Source organism: Manis javanica, chromosome 4 (assembly GCF_040802235.1).
Source record: "Manis javanica isolate MJ-LG chromosome 4, MJ_LKY, whole genome shotgun sequence".
Taxonomy (NCBI): Eukaryota; Metazoa; Chordata; class Mammalia; order Pholidota; family Manidae; genus Manis; species Manis javanica.
Window position 1 is genome coordinate 136033876 of NC_133159.1, and position 22603 is coordinate 136056478.

Here is a 22603-nt window from a genome sequence, read left to right on the forward strand (position 1 = left end):
TTTCTTCAGTTGGGAAGAGTTGTCCATTTCTTATTGATTTATAAATTTTCGATAATGGTCATTCTGTTACCTACATGGCAAATATCCTTTCCAAGTTTATCTCTTATTTAATTTAACCTTTGATGAGTTTAGCCGTATCAATGTTTTTAATTTTGAGGCAAATGTATCAACATTTTCTGTATGGTTTATGTTTATTAGGTGAATTCTTTAGTAAGTATTATCAATACAGAACTCAAAAGGTAAACTCTAAATTTGCCTCCAAAACTTTAAAAATTTTGTTTTCCACATTTGGTCTCTGATCAGATGGGACTTATTTTTCCTCATTAATGAGGCTGAAGTCTAATTTTATATTTTTTCCCAAAATGGAAAGCCAATTTTCCCAATATTGTTTATTGTTTTGTCCTTTCAGCTAATTTATATTGTTACCTATGTCATATACTTAATTCCCACATACTCATAGGTCTAATGCCAGGTCCAATATACTGTTAATATAAATTTATTTTTAAGAATCAGGGAAATTCTCCCCAACTTGTCCTTATTTTTGTAATTGTTTTTGCTATATTTAGACCTTTATTTTTCCATATTAAAAAAAATTAAACCTTTTTAAAAATACAACATACTTATAGAAAAGTACACAAATAACAAGTGTATGGGCTTATGAATTATCACTGTGAACACACACAAGAGTTGTTTCTCAAAAGAGAACAGTTAACTTTAGTAGAGGACAGTTTTGCTCTAAAATTCAAAGGATCTGTACTGTGATTCTACCATTGCCGTTTGCCACAGCATTCCAGTTTGTCCCATACACTCCAAATACTGCAGGATCATCTAGGCAATCATCTTATAGGTAAGAAGAGTTTTTGCACTGCAGCCTAGAAAGACTTTTCTTACTCTGGGACCCATTCTGGCAGCTGATGGCTCAGTTAAGGCATAAGAGTAGTGCATGCAAGTAATGTTTTCCTAAAATGTAAAAAGGGCCAAGAAGTATTGTGCCTCTCTTCGTGGTAGGTGGTGCAGGGTACAGCAATTTGCTTCATCCTTAAAAGACCTATCCTGTCATGCTTCAGACTACTGGACTGCTAAAAATTTCACCAAGGTAGGAAACCCTTAAATTTTTTTCCATTCTACACACTTGGGTCTTACCAAGACATCTAATGCTTTTTCTGTCCAATCACCATGATGGAAATCATCAGGGTAAATGGATTTGTATAATGTTTTGGGATATATCAGCACAATCCAGGTGTCTGCATTACTAGCTTATTCAAGAGCTGCCTTAGCACTAAGGCAAAGCAAGGAAAGTATACTCCTGACAGGGGAAATCAAACTTCTTCTGTTGGTCCTTGTAAATTGCTCAAGAGAAAATAGTGCTCTCTTCATTAATGTATTTCTCAAGGGAGTGTTATCTGGTCCCTCATGGGGGATATGGTAAAGACGCATATGGACAGGCTACATATGAGAAATTAACTTCAGCAACCCTGTAAGCTTTTCGACTTCTTCCTATACCTCTATACTATAGAAGTTGTCCAGGAAGGTCTGGCATCTCAGTCTCATTGAATGTAGGCCATATTTGACCTATCAAGTAAACTGTTAAAACCATTTCCAGATGCTCAAATTATTACTGTTAAGGAAATCTTCTATATAACAATATTGACAAGTTTGAGCCAATCCAAAGCTACATCCATCTTCTTAGTGTAAAAGTTTATAATCAATTCCCACACATGTTCCCCAGGTTTTTGCTGCTATGAATTAGCAAAAACTTGCTATTTTCTTGGAGTACCACTCAGTACAAATTTGACTGGTTCTCCTGGGGCATGCCAAAATCTGACTCCAACTTTGTCTAAAGGCAATGAATGTGTACAGGTGGGCCTTGAGGAAAATAGTCATCTCCTTGCAAGCTAATTGCCTCAAATGAAGTTATTGTAGGGTCTTTAGGAAAGAAAAGCCAGTATTCTCAAACAAGAGAGAAGGGATTACTTTTGCTGCCAAAGAAGACAGGAAATTTGTGGCTTAAGTTTCAGCTTCTATCCAACTGTAACCATTCCAAATTTCAGAGCTTTCTATTTTTCAAGCAATGTGCTAACTTTCTCATTAGAGGCTTGGCAACTCTATGAATTCAACTTATGTTTTAATTCTGTCAGATTAAATTTGGGGGCTGATTTTTCATACACATCTGCCCCAAAGCTATGAGAAATACAGATTCTTTTAGAGTCATCATGGAATTTCTCTGGTTTTTTACTGCAACTTAAGCTGAGGGTTTAAAGCTCTGAGCTTCTCTTTCACTTTCCATAACCTCTCCAAGGCAGTGAGATGAAGTTCATCTATCCACAGCCCTTGTAGTCAGCACATGTATATTAATTATGGTTAAACTTAGTAGCTACTTGGTCTCCTAAAGCCTTTCCTTCAAAAGGCTCTTCATCCCAAATAACCATAGTGATATATATTTTTTAACGTTTTCATTGAGACATAATAAATATGCAATAAGGTATGCAGGCCCTAGGTGTTTAAGCTCAATGAATGTCTACCTATCTATACACTGTATAAGCCCCACTCAGATAAGGATATAGAACATTTTCATCATTGCCAGAAGGCTCCTTCATGGTTTTTCTTAGTCAGTAATTTTCCACCAAGGTAGTTATTATTCTACTATTTATCATTGTAGATTAATGTGTTGGTTCTTGAATTTCACATAAATGGAATTATATAGTATATGCCATTTTGTGAATTTTTTTGTTCAACATTATATCTATGAATGTTATTAATGTTTCATTTGACTGTAGCTCATTTTTATTGCTACCTAATATTCCACTGTATGTATATATATGTATATACATTTATTTAATCAGTCTATTGTTGATATACATTTACATTGTTTTAGCATTTGACTGTTATAAATAATGCTACTATGAACATTCTTGGTTTTTTATCAAGTTCAAAAAGTATCATTTACATCCAAGAAAATGTACAATTTTAAGTGTACAGTTCAATGAGTTTGACAATGTATAAACCCATGTAACTACCAGCACAATGAAGATATAAAACATTTTCACAAAACCAAAAAGTTCCCTTGTCTTCTTTGCGATCAATCCCTTCTTCTTATGGTCCCAGAAAACTACCAGTTTGCTTTCTATTGCTATAAATCAGTCTTCCCTGTCTAGATTTTCATATAAATGAAATCACAGTGTATATTAATTTATGTCTGTCTTCTTTCACTTGGAATGTTTTTGATATTTATCAATGCTATTGTGCGTATCAGCAGTTCCATTCCCTTTTATTACTGAGTAGTGTTCCACTGTATGCGTTTATCCACAAATAGTTGGAAATTTGGGTTTCTTGCTCAGTGCTATTATGAATGATGCTGCTAAGAACATTCATGTATAAGTCTCTAAGTATACATATGTTCCAGTTTCTCTCATTTCAGCTTATTACTCCTAAGTAAATATCTAGCAGAGGAAGTGCTGGTCGCTGGGCCATACAGTTTAACTTCTTAAGAAGCCGCCAAACTATTTTCCAAAGTGGTCATTGCATTTCTATCAGCAATGTATGAAAATTCTAGTTACTCTGTATCATTATCAACCCTTAGTATTGTCAGTCTTTTTAATTTTAGCTATACTAGTGGGTGTAATTTTTATTTCACTATGGTTTAATTTGCATATCTCTGATGACAAATGACATTAAACACATTTTCATGTATTTGACATGAATATATCTTCTTTTCTGACATGTCCATGGAATTTTTGTATTAATTCATTAAATCATACAAGTTCTTTATATGATCTGATACAAGTCTTTTGTCATTTAACATATTACAAATATTTTCTCCCAGTTTATAGATGTTGTCTCATTCTCTTACTAGTGTCTTTGAAAGACTAGAATTTTTTAATTCGGTCAAGTCCATTTTATCAAATTTTCTTTTAAGGTTCATGTTTTCTTCTGGAAGTTTGTGATTTTATCTTAAACACTTTGGTCTAAAGTCTGTTTCAAGCTTTTTATATATGGTGTGAGGTAAGTCTTGAGGTGCAATTTTCCTCCCACATTTCGTAGTCAGTTTTTTCAGCACTGTATGTTGAAAAGATTATCCTAGGCCACTCTGTTGAAAATTAATTGACCATGTACATGTGGTTATGTGTAAGTCTACTTGGTTCCATTGATCTATTTATCTATGCTTATACCAATAACATGTTGTTTTGATTTCTATATATACATATTAAATCTTTAAATCAAGTAGTGGGAATCCTCTAACTTTGTTCTCTTCCAAAACTATTTTGGCTATTCTGCATCCTTTGAAATTCCATATAATTTTTAAATTAGTCTTGTCAAGTTCTATAAATAAACTCACTGAGCTTTGAATTGGAGTTGTACTGAATTTATAGGTTGACTTGGGAACTGACTGACAATATTGACTTTTTTGATTCATGAATATGGTCTTCGATGGAAATGAGAATGACCTTTCCATTTATTTAGGTTATTATTTCTCTCAGCAATGTTTTGTAGTTTTCAGTCTATAGATATTGCATATATTTTGTTAAATTTATGAATGTGTATTTAATGTGGGTAATATTAATATAAATGGCATTAAAATTTTTCATTTTCCAATTTTTCACTGCTAGTATAAATATTATTTATCTCTGTGTATTGACCTTATATCCTGAAGCCCTACTAAAATAATGTATATGTTTAAGTGAATTCAACTTGTTTTTAAAGATACTTTAGGATTTTCTACATAGAAGATCATGTAATCTATGAATTAGGAGAGCTTTCTTTATCTTTTCATGCCTTATTTCACTGCCTAGTAACCCCAGTACAATGTTAAAAGTGGTGAGTGTGGACATCCTTGCTGATATAAGGATATCCTACTGATATAAGGAGACAATCATAATTTTTACCATTAAGTATGAATGCAGGTTTTTCATAGGTGCTCTTTATTAGGTTGAAGAAATTCTGTCCAGTTTGCCAAGAGCTTTTTTTTTGTGATCATTAATCTACAATTACATGAAGAACATTATGTTTACTAGGGTCCCCCCTTCACCAAGTTCCCCCCACAAACCCCATTTCAGTCACTGTCCATCAGTGTAGTAAGATGTTGTAGAATCACTACTTGTCTTCTCTGTGTTGCCCCATTCCTCCCCCCTAAATTATACATGCTAATCATAATACCCCCTTTCTTCTTCCCCGCCCTTATCCCTCTCTTCCCTCCCATCCTCCCCAGTCCCTTTCCCTTTGGTAACTGTTAGTCCATTCTTGGGTTCTGTGATTGTGCTGCTGTTTTGTTCCTTCAGTTTTTCTTTGTTCTTATATTCCACATATGAGTGAAATCATTTGGTATTTGTCTTTCTCCACTTGGCTTATTTCACTGAGCATAATACCCTCTAGCTCCATCCATGTTGTTGCGAATGGTAGGATTTGTTTTCTTCTTATGGCTGACTAATATTCCATTGTGTATATGTACCACATCTTCTTTATCCATTCATCTACTGATGGACACTTAGGTTGCTTCCATTTCTTGGCTATTGTAAATAGTGCTGCGATAAACATAGGGGTGCATCTGTCTTTTTCAAACTGGGCTTCTGCATTCTTAGGGTAAATTCCTAGAAGTGGAATTCCTGGGTCAAATGGTATGTCTAATTTGAGTTTTTTGAGGAACCTCCATACTGCTTTCCACAATGGTGGAACTAATTTACATTCCCACTAGCAGTGTAGAAGGGTTCCCCTTTCTTCACAACCTCGCCAACATTTGTTGTTGTTTGTCTTTTTGATGATGGCGATCCTTACTGGTGTGAGGTGATATCTCATTGTGGTGTTAATTTGCATTTCTCTGATGATTAGCGATGTGGAGCATCTCTTCATGTGCCTGTTGGCCATCTGGATTTCTTCTTTAGAGAACTGTTTATTCAGCTCCTCTGCCCATTTTTAATTGGATTATTTGCTTTTTGTTTGTTGAGGTGGGTGAGCTCTTTATATATTTTGGACATCAAGCCTTTATTGGATCTGTCATTTACAAATATATTCTCCCAAACTGTAGGGTACCTTTTTGTTCTATTGATGGTGTCTTTTGCTGTACAGAAGCTTTTCAGCTTGATGTAGTCCCACTTGTTCATTTTTGCTGTTGTTTTCCTTGCCCGGGGAGATATGTTCAAGAAGAGGTCACTTATGTTTATGTCTAGGAGGTTTTTGCCTATGTTTTTTTCTAAGACTTTTATGGTTTCATGACTTACATTCAGGTCTTTGATCCATTTTGAATTTTGAATTTACTCTGTGTATGGGGTTATACAGTGATCCAGTTTCATTCCCTTACATGTAGCTGTCCAACCAAGAGCTTTTTTTAAGTGAATGAATGAGTGCTGAATTTTGTCAGATGGTCATACAGTTTGCTTGTAGTTTCTTAATTTAGTGATCGAATTTAGAATATTAAAAACCAACTTTGCATCCCTGGATTAAGCTCCACTAATCCTGATATATCACCTTTTTTATACATTGCTAAACTGATTTGCTAAAATTAAGATATATTTATCTTGTTCATGGGGGGTATTAGTCCATAGAGTTTTTTTATATAGTTTTGATATCAGAATAGTACTGGGTACATAAAATGAGTTGGTAAGTGTTCCTTCTATTTTCTGAAGGACTTCGTGTAGGTTTGGAATTATTTCTTCCTTAAATGTTTGTTAGACTTCATCAGCAAAGCCATCTGGGTCTGGAGTTTTGTTTGTGGCAAGGTTTTTAATGTCACTAATTAATTTCTTTTAGATGTAAGGGTATCCAGGTTTCTATGTGCTGTTGAGTCAGGCTTGATAATTTGTGTCTTTCAGGGAATTTTTAAATTTAATCTGAGCTGCAAATGTGTTGGCATAAAGTTGTTCATTGTTCCCTCATTGTTCTTTTAACATCTGCAGACTTTGTAGTGATATCCCCTCTTTCTTTCTTAATACCCATAATTAGTCTTCTCATTTATCTTTGATCAGTTGACCTAGAGCTTTATCAATTATATTTTGTTTTCTTTCTTTTTTTATGTTGGTCTTTTATTGTTATATATATTTTTAAATTGAAGTACTATTGATACACAGTCTTATATTGGTTTCAAGTATACAGCACAGTGATTCAACAGGTACCCATATTATTAAATCCTCACCCCTCCTAGCACAATTACTATTGTGAACATAGGAAGATGTTACAGAATCAATAGCTATATTCTCCATGTACTACCGTCCAAATGACCAACTTATATTATGACTGAGAATTTTTGAGCTCTTTATCCCCCTCACCCTCCCCACCCACTCACCCTAATGCTTCCACCATGGTAACCACCAGTCACTGCTCAGTGTCTATGAATCTGCTGCTATTCTGTTCATTTTGTTTTGTTTTGATATTCCACAAATAAGTGAAATCATATGGAATTTGTCTTTCTCTGCCTGGCTTATTTCACTTATTTTAATACCCTGTACATCCATCCATGTTGTTGCAAATGGCAGGATTTCTTTTTTTAATGGCTGAATAATATTCCATACCACATCTTTATCCATTCATCTATTGATGGACACTTTGGTTGCTTCCATAACTTGGTTATTGTAAATAATGTGGCAATAAACATAGGGATGCATGTATCTTTTTGAATCAGGATTTTAATTTTCTTCAAGTAAATTCCTAGAAGTGGAATTACTGGGTTGTAAGGTGTTTCTATTTTTAGGTTTTGAGGACCCTCCATACTGCTTTCTACAGTGGTTACACAAGTTGATATTACCACCAACAATGTAGGAGGGTTCCCTTTTCTCCACATCCTTGCCAACACCTGTTATTTCTTGTCTTTTGGATAGTGGCCAGTCTGATTGGTGTGAGGCAATATCTCATTGTGGTTTTGATTTGCATTTCCATGATGATAAGAAATGTGGAGCATCTTTTCATGTGCCTGTTGGCCATCTGTATATTTACTTTGGAAAATTGTCTGTTCAGGTCCTCTGTGCATTTTTTAATTGGTTTATTTGTTCTTTTGGTGTTGAGGCACATGATATCTTTATATTTTGGATGTTAATCCCTTATCAGATAAATCATTAATGAATATATTCTCCCATACTGTAGGCTGCCTTTTTGTTCGGCTGATGGTATCCTTTGCTGTACAGAAGCTTTTTAGTTTGATGTAGTCCCACTTGTTCATTTTCTATTTTGTTTCTTTTGACCAAGGAGATGTGTCCAGGAAAAAATTGCTCATGTGATGTTCAAGAGATTTTTGCCTGTTTTCTTCTAAGAGTTTTATGGTTTCACATCTTACATTTAGGTCTTTGATTCATTTCAAGTTTACTTTTGTGCACGGAGTTAGACAGTATTCCAGTTTCATTCTTTTGTATGTACCTGCCCAGTTTTCCCAACACCATTTTTTTCCTATTGTATATTCATGGGTCCTTTCTCATATGTTAATTGACCACATATGCATGGGTTTATATCTGGGCCTTTTCATATTTTGTTTTCTGGTTCACTGATTTCTGCCCATATCTTTATCATTTCCTTCTTCCTACTTACCTTTTGTTTATTTGGCTTTGTTTTTCTTTTTCTAGCTTCATAAGATAGAAACTTAGATCACTGATTTTAGGCCTCTCTTATTTTCTTATATAAATATAACTCAAAGCTTTTATAAAATTCCTCAGTACCACTGTAACTTCATTCCTCCAATTTTAATACATTTTGTCTTAATTATCTCCACTTAAAATATTTCCGAACTTGTCCTGTGATTTTTTTTGTCCCATTGGTTATTTGAAATGTTATTTAATTACTAAATATTAGGGGATTTTCTAACTAGCTTCCTGTAATTGATGTCTGATTTAATTCTGCTATAGTCAAAGAATATTACAATATGTTTTCAACTCTTTTAAATTAATTGAGGCCTGTTCTATGGCATAGCAAATGATCTCCTTGTGGATATTTCAAGTGCAATTAAAAAGTGTATTTTTCTGCAGTTGTTGGGTGGAATGCTCTGTAACACTTCAGGTCAAGTTGGTTGATAGTGTTTTTCAAGTATTATAGATCCTCACTGATTTTCTGTCTGTTCTATCACTTGCTGAGAGTAGTGTTTAATTCTCCAATTTTAACTGCAGTTCTGTCATTTTTTTGTGTATTTTTAAGCTCTGCTATTAGGTACATGCTCATTTAGAATTATTATGTCTTCTTGTCAAATTGAGCCATTCATCATTATAATATATTCCTCCTAATGTTTGGTAATATTCCTTGTTCTGAAGTCTCCTTTGTCTGATACTAATATAGCATTCCCACTTCCTTATGTTGTTTCCATGGTATATCTTTTTCCATCCTTTTACTCTTACTTTTAAACTATTTGTGTCTTTATATTGGTTCTGTATTTTTATCTGTCTTTTGCCTGGAATATTTAGACCACATAAATTTAATGTACTTATCATTATGGTTGGCTTTAAATACATCATCTTGCTATTTATTTTTCATTTGGGCCATTTGTTCTTTGTTATCTTTTTTCTTCTGCCTGCTTTTGATTATATTTAATATTCCTTATCCCAAAGTTGGCTTAATAGCTATACCTCTTTTTTTAGTAATTGCTCTAGGATTTAACATTATGCATCTTTAATTTATCACAGTCTACCTTCAAAAAACATTATATTCTTGACGCCTAGTATAAGAAAATTACTTTTATTTTTTTTCACCCATCATTTTTGGTATTGTTGTTATGCATTTCACTTCTAATGTTATAAACTTCATTATTTATTTTTTTACTTTGATAAACATTAAATATTCCTTTTTTTATTAAGGTATCATTGATATACAATCTTATGAAGGTTTCACATGAGCAACATTGTTGTTACAACATTGACCCATATTATCAAATCCACCCCCACATCCCATTGCAGTTACCGTCCATCAAAGTACTAAGATGCTATAGAGTCTTCTCCTTGCTATACTGCCTTCCCTGTGACCCCCCCTACATTATGTGTGCTTATCATAATGCCCCTTAATCTCCTCCCCCTTCCTCACCACCCATCATCCCCAACCCCTTCCCTTTGGTAACTGCTAGTCTCTTCTTGGAGTCTGTGAGTCTGCTGCTGTTTTGTTCCTTCAGTTTTGCTTTGTTGTTATACTCCACAAATGAGTGAAATCATTTGGTACTTGTCTTTCTCCACCTGGCATATTTCACTGAGCATTAATACCTTCTACTTCCATCCATGTTGTTGCAAATGGTAGGATTTGTTTTCTTCTTATGGCTGAATAATATTCCCTTGCATGTATGTACCACCTCTTCTTTATCCATTCATCTACTGATGGACACTTAGGCTGCTTCCATATCCTGGCTGTGATAAACATATGGGTGCATATGCCTTTTTGAATCTGAGAACTTGTTTTCTTTGCGTAAATTCCTAGGAGTGGAGTTCCTGGGTCAAATGGTATTTCTATTTTTAGTTTTTTTTGAGGGACCTCCATATTGCTTTCCACAATGGTTGAACTAATTTACATTCCCACAAACAGTGCAGAAGGGAACCCCTTTCTCTGCATCCTCGCCAGCATTTGTTCCTTGTCTTTTGGATGTTGGCCATCCTTACTGGTGTGAGGTGATATCTCACTGTGGTTTAAATTTGCAGCGATGTAGAGCATCTTTCTATGTGCCTGCTGGCCATTGGAATTTCTTCTTTGGAGAAGTGTCTGTTCATATTCTCCGCCCCTTTTTAAAAATAGGGTTATTTGCTTTTTGGGTGTTTAGGCATGTGAGTTCTTTATATATTTTGGATGTTAACCCCTTATCAGATATGTTATTTATGAATATATTCTCCCATACTATAGGATGCCTTTTTGTTCTGCTGATGGTGTCATTTGCTGTACTGAAGGTTTTAGTTTGATGTAGTCCCATTTGTTAATTTTTGCTTTTGTTTCCCTTGCCTGAGGAGATGCGTTCAGGAAAAATTTGCTCATGATTACATTCAAGAGATTCAAGAGATTTTTGCCTATGTTTTCTTCTTTTTTATGGTTTCATGACTTACATTCGAGTTTTTGATCCATTTCAAGTTTACTTTTGTGTATAGAGTTAAACAATAATGCATTTTCATTCTCTTCCTTGTAGCTGTCCAGTTTTGCCAACACCAGTTGTCTAAGAGGCTATCATTTCCCCATTGTATATCTACAGCCCTATTATCATATGTTAATTGGCCATATAGGTATAGGTTTATATCTGGGCTCTCTATTCTGTTCCATTGATCTATGGGTCTGTTCTTGCGCCAGTACCAAATTGTTTTGACTACTGTAGCTTTGTAGTAGAGCTTGAAGTTGGGGAGCATAATCCCCTAGCTTTATTCTTCCTTTTCAGGATTGCTTTGGCTATTTGGGGTCTTTTGTAGTTCCATATGAATTTTTAAAAATATTTTTATTTTAATTAATTAATTAATTTATTTATTTATTTATAATTTTGGTATCGTTAATCTACAATTACATGAAGAACATTATGTTTACTAGGTTTCCCCCTTCACCAAGCCCCCGCCGCATACTCCTTCACAGTCACTGTCCATCTGCGTAGTAAGATGCTGTAAAATCACTACTTGTCTTCTCTGTGTTGCACAGCCCTTCCCGTACCCTCCATGCACTATACATGCTAATTGTAATGCCCTCTTTCTTTTTCCCCACCCTTATCCCTTCCTTCCCTCCCATCCTCCCCAGTCCCTTTCCCTTTGGTAACTGTTAGTCCATTCTTGGGTTCTGTGATTCTGCTGCTGTTTTGTTCCTTCAGTTTTCCTTTGTTCTTATACTCCACATATGAGTGAAATCATTTGGTATTTGTCTTTCTCCACTTGGCTTATTTCACTGAGCATAATACCCTCTAGCTCCATCCATGTTGTTGCGAATGGTAGGATTTGTTTTCTTCTTATGGCTGACTAATATTCCATTGTGTATATGTACCACATCTTCTTTATCCATTCATCTACTGATGGACACTTAGGTTGCTTCCATTTCTTGGCTATTGTAAATAGTGCTGCGATAAACATAGGGGTGCATCTGTCTTTTTCAAATTGGGCTGCTGCATTCTTAGGGTAAATTCCTAGAAGTGGAATTCCTGGGTCAAATGGTATGTCTAATTTGAGTTTTTTGAGGAACCTCCATACTGCTTTCTACATGGTGGAACTAATTTACATTCCCACCAGCAGTGTAGGAGGGTTTCCCCTTTCTCCACAACCTCGCCAACATTTGTTGTTGTTTGTCTTTTTGATGATGGCGATCCTTACTGGTGTGAGGTGATATCTCATTGTGGTGTTAATTTGCATTTCTCTGATGATTAGCAATGTGGAGCATCTCTTCATGTGCCTGTTGGCCATCTGGATTTCTTCTTTAGAGAACTGTTTATTCAGCTCCTCTGCCCATTTTTTAATTGGATTATTTGCTTTTTGTTTGTTGAGGCATGTGAGCTCTTTATATATTTTGGATGTCAATCCTTTATCAGATCTGTCATTTATGAATATGTTCTCCCAAACTGTAGGGTACCTTTTTGTTCTATTGATGGTGTCCTTTGCTGTACAGAAGCTTTTCAGCTTGATGTAGTCCCACTTGTTCATTTTTGCCTTTGTTTCCCTTGCCCAGGGAGATATGTTCATGAAGAAGTCACTCATGTTTATGTCCATGAGATTTTTGCCTATGTTTTTTTCTAAGAGTTTTATGGTTTCATGACTTATATTCAGGTCTTTGATCCATTTGGAGTTTACTTTTGTGTATGGGGTTAGACAGTGATCCAGTTTCATTCTCCTACATGTAGCTGTCTAGTTTTGCCAGCACCATCTGTTGAAGAGACTGTCATTTTCCCATTGTATGTCCATGGCTCCTTTATCATATATTAATTGGCCATATATGTTTGGGTCAATGTCTGGAGTCTCTATTCTGTTCCACTGGTCTGTGGCTCTGTTCTTGTGCCAGTACCAAATTGTCTTGATTACTATGGCTTCGTAGTAGAGCTTAAAGTTGGGGAGTGTAATCCCCTAGCTTTATTCTTCCTTTTCAGGATTGCTTTGGCTATTTGGGGTCTTTTGTGGTTCCATATGAATTTTAAAACTATTTGTTCTAGGTTCATTGTAGAATGCTGTTGGTGTTTTGATGGGGATGACATTGAATCTGTAGATTGCTTTAGGCAGGATGGCCATTTTGACAATATTAATTCTTCCTATCTATGAGCATGGGAAGCATTCCCGTTTATTGGTGTCTTCCTTAATTTCTCTCATGAGTGCCTTGTAGTTTTCAGGGTATAGGTCTTTCACCTCCTTGGTTAGGTTTATTCCTAGGTATTTTATTCTTTTTGATGCAATTGTGAATGCAGTTGTTTTCCTGACTTCTCTTTCTGCTAGTTCATCATTAGTATACAGGAATGCAACAGATTTGTGTGTATTAACTTTGTATCCTGCAACTTTGCTGAATTCAGATATTAGTTCTAGTAGTTTGGAGTGGATTCTTTAGGGTTTTTTATGTACAATATCATGTCATCTGCAAACAGTGACAGTTTAACTTGTTCCTACCTTACCAATCTGGATGCCTTTTATTCCTTTGTGTTGTCTGATTTCCTGTGTCTAGGACCTCCAGTACTATGTTGAATAAAAATGGTGAGAGTGGACATCCCTGTCTTGTTCCCAATCTTAGAGGAAAAGCTTTCAGCTTCTCACTGTTAAGTATGATGTTGGCTGTGGGTCTGTCATATATGGCCTTTATTATGTTGAGGTACTTGCCCTCTATACCCATTTTGTTGAAAGCTTTTATCATGAGTGGATATTGTATTTTGTCAAATGCTTTTTCAGCATCTACTGAGATGATCATGTAATTTTTGTCCTTTTTGTTGTTGTGGTGGATGATGTTGAATGATTTTGAATATTATGCCATCCTTGCACCTCTGGAATAAATCCCACTTGATCATCATGGATGATCATTTTGATGTATTTTGAATTCAGTTACTAATATTTTGTTGTGTATTTTTGCATCTATGTTCATCAGTGATATTGGTCTGTAATTTTCTTTTTTGTGGTGTCTCTGCCTGGTTTAGAGTGATGCTAGCCTCATAGAATGAGGTTGGAAGTATTCCCTCCTCTTTTACTTTTGGAAAACTTTAAGGAGGATGGGTATTAGGTCTTCTCTAAATTTTGATAAAATTCAGTGGTGAAGCCATCTCTGTTCAAGGGGTTTTGCTCTTAGGTAGTGTTTTGATCCCCAATTCAATTTCATTGCTGGTAATTGGTCTTTTCAGATTTTCTGTTTCTTTCTGAGTCAGTCTTGGAAAGTTGTATTTTTCTAGAAAGTTGTCCATTTTCTCTACATTATCCAATGTGTTAGCATATAATTTTTCATAGTATTCTCTAATCATTCTTTGTATTTCTGTGGTGTCTGTAGTGATTTTTTTGTTTCTCATTTCTGATTCTCTTTTATGTGTGTAGACTCCTTTTTTTCTTGGTAAGTTTGACTATGGATTTATCTATTTTGTTTGTTTTCTCAAAGAACAAGCTCCTGGCTTCATTGATTCTTTCTATTGTTTTATCCTCAATGTTTTTTATTTCTTCTCTGATCTTTATTATGTCCCTCCTTCTACTGACTTTGGGCCTCATTTGTTCTTATTTTTCTAGTTTCATTAATTGTGAATTTAGACTGTTCATTTTGGGATTGTTCTTTCTTGAGGTAAGTTTGTATTGTAATATACTTTTCTCTAAGAACGGCCTTCATTGCATCCCACAAGTTGTGGGCTGTTGAGTTGTTTTCATCTGTCTTCATATATTGCTCGATCTCTGTTTTTATTTGGTCATTGATCTATTGATTATTTAGAAGTATGTTGTTAAGTCTCTATGTGTTTGTGGGCTTTTTTGTTTTCTTTGATTAGCTTATTTCTAGTTTCATACCTGTGTGGTCTGAGAAGCTTGTTGGCACAATTTCAATCCTTCTGAATTTACTGAGGCTCTTTTTGTGGCCTAGTATGTGATCTATTCTGGAAAATATTCCACATACACTTGAGAAGAATGTGTATCCTGTGGTTTTTGCATGGAGAATTCTGTAGATATCTGTTAGGTCCATCTGTTTTAATGAGTTGTTCAGGGCCTATGTCTCCTTACTTATTTTCTGTCTGGTTGATCTGTCCTTTGGAGTGAAAGTTGTGTTGAAGCCTCCTGAAATGAATGCACTGCATTCTATTTCACCCTTTAGTTCTGTTTATATTTGTTTCACATATATAAGTGCTCCTATATTGGGTGCATAGATATTTATAATGGTTATATCCTCTTGTTGGACTGACCCCTTTAACACTATGTAATGTCCTTTGTCTCTTGTGACTTTCTTTGTTTTGAAATGTATTTTGTCTGATACAAATACTGCAACTCCCACATGTTGCTCCGCATTATTTGCATGAAATATCTTTTTCCATCCCTTGACTTTTAGTCTGTGTATATCTTTGGGTTTGAAGTGAGCCTCTTGTAGGCAGCATATAGATGAGTCTTGTTTTACCCATATTGCGACTTTATGTCTTTTGATTGGTGCATTCAGTCCATTTACATTTAGGGTGATTATTGATAGATATTTACTTATTGCCATCACAGGCTTTAGATTCATGGTTACCAAAGGATCAAAGGTAGTTTCTTTACTATCTAACAGTCCAATTTAACTCAGTATGCTATTTCAAACACCATTTAAAGATTCTATTGTTTTCCCTTCTTTTTATTCCTCCTCTACTCTTTACATGTTAGGTGTCATATTCGGTACTGTTGGTGTATCCCTTGACTTACTTTGTGGGTAGTTGATTTAATTTTGCATTTGCATAGTAATTAATTGGTCTGCTTCCTTTACTGTGGTTTTATTTTCTCTGGTGACAACTGTTTAGCCTTAGGAGCACTTCCATCTATAGCTGTCCCTACAAAATACACTGTAGAGATGGTTTGTGGGAGGTAAATTTCCTCAAATTTTGCCTATCTAGAAATTGTTTAATCCCTGCTTCGAATTTAAATGATAATCTTGCTGGGTAGGGTATTTGTGGTTAGAGGTCCTTCTGTTTCATTGCATTAAATATATCATACCACTCCCTTCTGGCCTATAAAGTTTCTGCTGAGAAGTCTGATGGTAGCCTGATGAGCTTTCCTTTGCACATGATCTTTTTTCTCTCTATGGCTGCTTTTGATACTCTCTCCTTGTCCTTGATCTTTGCCATTTAAATTATTATATGTTTTGGTGTTGTTTTCCTAGGGTCCCTTGTGTTGGGAGATCTCTGCACTTCCACGAACTGAGAGACTATTTGCTTCCCCAGATTAATGGAGTTTTCAGCAATTACCTCCTCAAAGAGATTTTCTATCCTTTTTTCTCTCTTCTTCTTCTTCTGGTACTCCTGTACTGGGAATATTGTTCCATTTGGATTATTCACACAGTTCTCTTATTCTTTGATTCCTAGAGATCTTTTTTTCTCTCTGTGCCTCAGCCTCTTTGTTTTCCTGTTCTCTAATTTCTATTTTGTTTACTCTCTCATCTACCTTATCTAATCTGCTTTTAAATCCCTCCAATGTATGTTTCATTTCAGATACTGTATTTTTCAAAGTTTCTCTTTCTTTCTTGAAGTCCTCCCTGAGATCTTGACTATTTTTCTGTAGCTCAATGAGCATGTTTATGATTTTTATTTTGGAATCTGTATCAAGAAGATTGGTGAGTTCAGTTTCACTTAGCCCTCTTCCTGGTGTTAGTGGGATTTTTGTTTGGACAAAATTCTTTTGCCATTTCATAATTCTAATGATTACTATGGGATAATCACTATGTGTTTGGCACCCCCTAGTGCTCAGGAGCTCTACTCTCAGGAGCTTCCCAGCACTTGGAGCAATGTTGGGGGTCACAGGCACACTCTGCTGGTGCCTACTGGGAGGAAAAAGCTCTTTGCTTCTCCTGCTGCAGTGCCTGCCTCCACTGCCAAGTCCAGTGGGCTGAAAGCATAGGGAGGAGACTCCGCATTACACCCCTGTAGCGGCCATAAGTGGGGCCACACTTTGGCTGGCCTGGCATCATGGCACGGGGCAGCAGGTGTGTGGGCTTGTGCCTGTTGGGAGGAAGGAGCGGTAGGCTGTGTACTGCAGTGGGGGCTCTTGGTGCTGCATTGCCAGCCAGAGGGATGGAGTGTCTGAAGCTCCTGAACATTCCCAACCTGTTGGGTTGAGTGTGCCAGGATGATTTTGTCCATCTGTCTTTTCTCCTAAGCACTGAGCTGTGTATAATCCTTGCCCCTTTAGCACCCTTCTCACTGTTGGGATGTCTTTCAAAGCACCCACCTTTCTTTTGTCCTGGAGTGGTTGGTTGTCAGTACGTGTTTTCCACAAGTGGCTAGAATCTCAGTCTCTCTGAGTATTCTGCCTGTCTTTACTTTCCAACCCCCTCTAATCTCCAGAGCACCATGTAATGTGGGTTCATGTTCCCAGAGCAGATCTCCATGGGTGGGTGTTTAGCAGTCCTAGGTTTCTACTCCATCCCTGCTCTGTTACTCTTCCTCCCACCTATGCGCTGGGGTCAGTGAAAGGCTTGGGTCCCACCATATAGTGGCTTTGCTACTTTTCCCTTTTCTGTGAGGTCTTCTGTTTTCCCCAGGTGTAGGCAGTTTGTTCTGCAGTTTTCAGGTTCCTCTTTCAGGATTAGTTGTATTTGCTGTATTTTTGTGTTATATGTGGTTTTGGGAGGAGATTTCTGCCTCCCGTCTCATGCTGCCATCTCTTTCCCCCTGCTACATGTTATAAACTTTAAAATACATTATTATTAGTTGCAAAGAGTAAATTATTACTTAAATGAATTTTTTAATGAGGGGGAAAGTCTTTTATATCTACCCACATATTTCCTTTCTGCTTCAGTTTGAATAGTTTCTATTGCTATGTCTTCATGTTTACTAATCTTTTCCTCTACAGTATCTAATCTGATGCTAATCCCATGTGGTAGCTGTAATTTCACATATTATTTATTTTGTATCTGTAGAAGTTCTGTTTGGGACATTATTGGCTGAAAAATGAACCTAGTAGATGGCACTATGGATTCCAGATAGATCCTGGTTAACACTTAGAATATCACTCAACAAAGCAAGGCCCCTGATGTATTTTTTAAGATAGAATCTCCTAAGAATTAGTATTGATTTTTCATGCTATATAGTTAAGTCTAAAAACTTCAATTGAATAAATCTTAGAGAAGAATTTCTGCCTTCAAAAGTCTTTAAGGACCACTCAAATTGGGAATTCTGAGCCTCATTCCAGGTAACCACATATTTTGTTATGAATACTTCTCTAGGCTTATGTAGCTATTGTTATTGTATGCCTTTCCCCCCACCCCCAATTTTCCATTTTTATTGAGAATGAGTCCACAACAGATTGGAAATTAAAACATCACCATCAACAACATCATAAATGCTCCCCTTTGCAACAAATAGTTTGAGAAGTACTGCTTTAAGGGTCTTACCCTACCTTCCCAAGATCACAATATAGGAAGAGTTCAGCAAACATCTGTCTCTGCATGTCAGCTTTTATGACCTCCCGGAATTCATCTGCACAGTGGCAAAGGTACTTAAGGAGTTCCTCAAACATTTCATTTCTGAAGTCTGAAATTTGTGAAGAGATGTACTGCAGAGAGAAAGAAGATAAATGATAGATTTTAAACTGTGCTCTTTATTTGGATTTTCCCAAGGATCCAGTTGTGCATGAAATAATTGGTGGCAATTTTTTCCCCATATCATTTGCTTGTCACTTAGATAAAGGATTTTCATGTTAGTGCTGTTCTACAGGCTGTGATTCAGAAAAAAAGTGATCAGTAGAGTCCCCGGCACCATATGGCAGTGGGGCTAGATATTTTTGGAGCAACCCTGTAGATCACATCAGCATTATGTAGGGCAGAATTTTTGCCTCACAGTATGAAATAGCAGTCATAAGATGTTGCCTGTAAATTAAGAGCTCTAAAATTGGATGCAGTTTTTCTTTTTGATGTATGGGGTATAAGACCATGTGTTTTCCAAGACTGCCTACATTTAACTATTGGAGTGCAAGAGATGGAGATTATGGATGTTTTTTTGTCTTCTCATATTGCAATAAGGCATCCTTTGTGATTTTTTTTCTCTTGGAAGTGTGGAGTCTGAAAACATTTATATTCTTGGGCTATTTCTCTTGACCCCTGTTCAACAGATTCCTGGAAATGGGATTTCTAGCTCAGAGCGTAAATTCATCTGTATTTGCAGTAGGTTTTGACATTAGGCCTTTTCCCTTTTCTGCTCCCACAACTAAGGTAAGATTGGCTCTTTCTCCTCAGCCTCATAATCAGTATATATTGCCATCTGGGTTTTGCTAATATAACAGGTCAGGAACATTACCTTCTTGATCTACACCTGACTATGATAGCTTGTGATAGAAGTGGATCAAGCACTGGAAGAGTTTCTAAGTGGACTCCTCTTAAAGTGTTAGCCTAACTCACAAATCAATGATTTCCTCCTCTGCCCCAAGCACAGCCACAGTCAAATTTATACTGGTAGCCAAATTTGTACTGAATGACCCTACTTCAATAGTCCTAAATGATCGGACTAGGTAGGGAAGGATACTTACCCTAAAAAAAAGCCATTCAGATTCTCTCCACTGAGAATTGGTAATTAGGATGGGGGAATGGCCAGTTAGTGTCAGAGGGGCAGGACCTGTGAATGTTAACTTAAGAACTGTTGGGTGGCCAGATTCCTCCATGTGAACTGAGAATGCAGTGAAAGAAGACTGTACATAGAGACAGATGAATCAAAAAGCAGAGAGAAAAGAGTCTTGATGTTTACCAAGTCCCCATTTTAATCTCTTCCTGAAGCCAGATCATATTCCTGCCCTTGGATTCTACATTTTTCATTTTCATTTACATTACCTCAGATTGGTTTCTATTTCTTACAATTAAAGAATAGTAATTAAAACAGTTTAAAACGGAACATTTTGTTGGCATATTTCACTGACACATAATTTTGAATGAAGGATATAGTTAATATTTCACTTCCTCATTAATATAATCTAGGAAAATTTAGAATGTATTATGTAAGAGATACATTAGTTTGAATCCATCCTAATGAATCACAAACCATTATTCAACTGCCTTAGAAATAAGAGGAAAATATAAAGCAGAGCAGAAGAGCTTTTCTAAATATTTAGTTTTCTTAGCTGCCTAAGCCACCTAATTGTCATTATTCTTGTGGTTACTATATTTCCCATGTCATTAAGTCCCCACCATATACCCCATTACAGTCACTGTCCATCGGCATAGTAAGATGCTATAGAGTCACTACTTGTCTTCTCTGTGCTATACATCATTATTCTTGATGTATCAATGAGCACAGTTCTTATCTGTTACCTGGGGAAACAGAATAGTGTAATGGTTAAGAACTCATATTTTGGAGCCTGTCTGGATTCAAATGCAAGTTCCTAATTTTACTGGCTTGGTTAAGTAACTTCATTGAGTCACTGAATTTCTCAGTTTCTTCATTTGTGAAATGGATATTATAGCAGTTATCTCACTGAGTCATGGAGAGGATCCTATGTATGTAGAGCATAGGTATTCATATAATAAGCTCTCTGTAGCCATTGCTTATTTCCTTTTGAGCTAGATAAAAAATTGACCAAGAAAGGTTTTTTCCTAGAATAAAAGTCATCTCAGCTGAAGAAGAAACTCAATGAGGTCAGTGGTTCTCAAAAATGTGGTCCCTTGAGAGCTTGTTAGAAATGCATATTTGGTACTCCTACTCCAGACCTACTAAGTCAGGAACTCTGGGGGTGGGACCTTGAATCTATGTTTTAAAAAGCTCTTTAGGTAATTCTTATACTCATCAAAGTTTGAGAACCATTGAACTAGATGATCTGGAGCAACTGGTCCTAATTAGTCTAGTATCCTAAGATACTATTGTTCAACTCTTAATCATTTTTTGCTTCAATAATAGATACTTTTCTAAATTACTAATAAGGTTGAATAATTTATATTCTCTGGAAATAATGTGGCTCAATCCTCTAATGCTGAAAAATATTGCAGATTCATGAAAAGAACCATCCTATTTTATATTAAGCTTTTGGGAATTGACCACAAAGCCGTACAAGTTTTCTAGTTGTGGGAATGCTATTAAATCAAAATTAGTTTAACTGTTTATCTAAGAGACACTTCAACATTCTGGATTTATAGCCTTTGGGTTTTCTGAGTGAGTGTGTTCTGTGGACTGTATGACTACCAGTTGCCAACTCAACAAGAAATCAAATTTGAAATAGAACAATTATAGCAGTTCGCCAGTGTCTCTTGTAAAAACAGAAAAAGTGAAAAGATATGGGTAGCCTTTGTGCTTTCACATCTCACAAGGAATGAATCAATTAATATCCATAAATTGAAATGATTGCTTAGATTAATTTAATAATATAATTAACTACTATTGTCCTTCGGTTAAATAGCTCTTGAGCTGTTAAACATTTGAAATGTGCTTAGTTGAGCTTGTCTCTGTATGTTGGGTTCCAGTGTAATAAATTCTGGGCTTTTCCTTTCTGACTTGAAAACCAAAATGTTGATAATGTGGCAAATGCCACATTTAACAGGTTGGTAGCTACTGTTAGATTCTACAGCTCTGGGCCATTGGGATTCACATTTATTTAATTGCAGACATACTGGAGAGTTAATGAAGTAGGTGATATAAGAGCAATAGAAATAAAATTATGTTTGGAAATTATCTATCTTAGGTGTTCACTTCTAAATTGTATTTATAAGCCCTAGTAATAAATAATGTTTTCAGGAATATCTGTAAAAAGGGACTATAATATACTGAAATATATAGATTATATTTGCTACCTATCATTAAAGAAGTGGTTGTTCATATAACATTCAGGCAGAAAACTAGCTTCTTAGAGAGAACTTTAAAAAACAATTATGCACTCAACAAAGCAGAAATATACTTTACCTCTTCAGATTTTTTAAAACTGCTTAACAAATGAATTAAACAAAGGCTTCATCTAATATCCAATAATAATAAAAATGAAAGACTGATACACATGATTTTACCCCCTACCTGGTGAAAGGTAGCTTAGGCAATGTAGTGGGCTGAGTTTTGTACCTTCAAATCCACATGTTGAAGGCCTAACCCCAGTACCTCAAAATATGACTGTATTTTGAGATAAAGTCTTTAAAGAGGTAATTAAAATGAGGTCATTTGGGTGGGTGAGTCACTGAACTTCTCAGTTTCTTCATTGTGAAATGGATATTATAGCAGTTACCTCACTGAGAGCATCCTATGTATGTACAGAGCATAAGTATTTCATATAAGAAGCTCTCTGTAGCCATTACTTGTTTCCTTTTGAGCTAGATAAATTGACCAAGAAAGTTTTCTTTCTAGAATAAAAGTCCCATGTATAGGAGAAAACATTCAGTTTTAGGCAAGCCAGGATGATTTGAAACCCTATACCTTTATCTATGCCAATAATTCAATTCCTGTGGGGAACTTTGGGGAGCCTCTGTTTGGAAGCATGCTGTGTTATAACCTGCTTGATATAACAAACTGTCTCTGTAAGTATCTGCATCCTTTGCCATGAAAGAAACTTTATAGCCTTTAACTGTTTCTAAGGCTTCTTTCCATTACCAGTCCATTGGGACAACCACACATAGACCAAATATA

General features: G+C 35.9%; 1 protein-coding gene across 2 annotated transcripts in view; it reads right to left on the reverse strand.

Moving 5' to 3' along the window:
- EFCAB5 (EF-hand calcium binding domain 5) overlaps positions 1–22603 on the reverse strand; it is a 130491-nt gene that overhangs the window by 49705 nt on the left and 58183 nt on the right. For both annotated transcript variants that reach the window (XM_037022736.2, XM_073235065.1), the window contains exon 9: positions 18414–18569. In XM_037022736.2, the coding sequence (XP_036878631.2) occupies positions 18414–18569 (156 nt within the window). The remainder of the gene's footprint in view (positions 1–18413; positions 18570–22603) is intronic.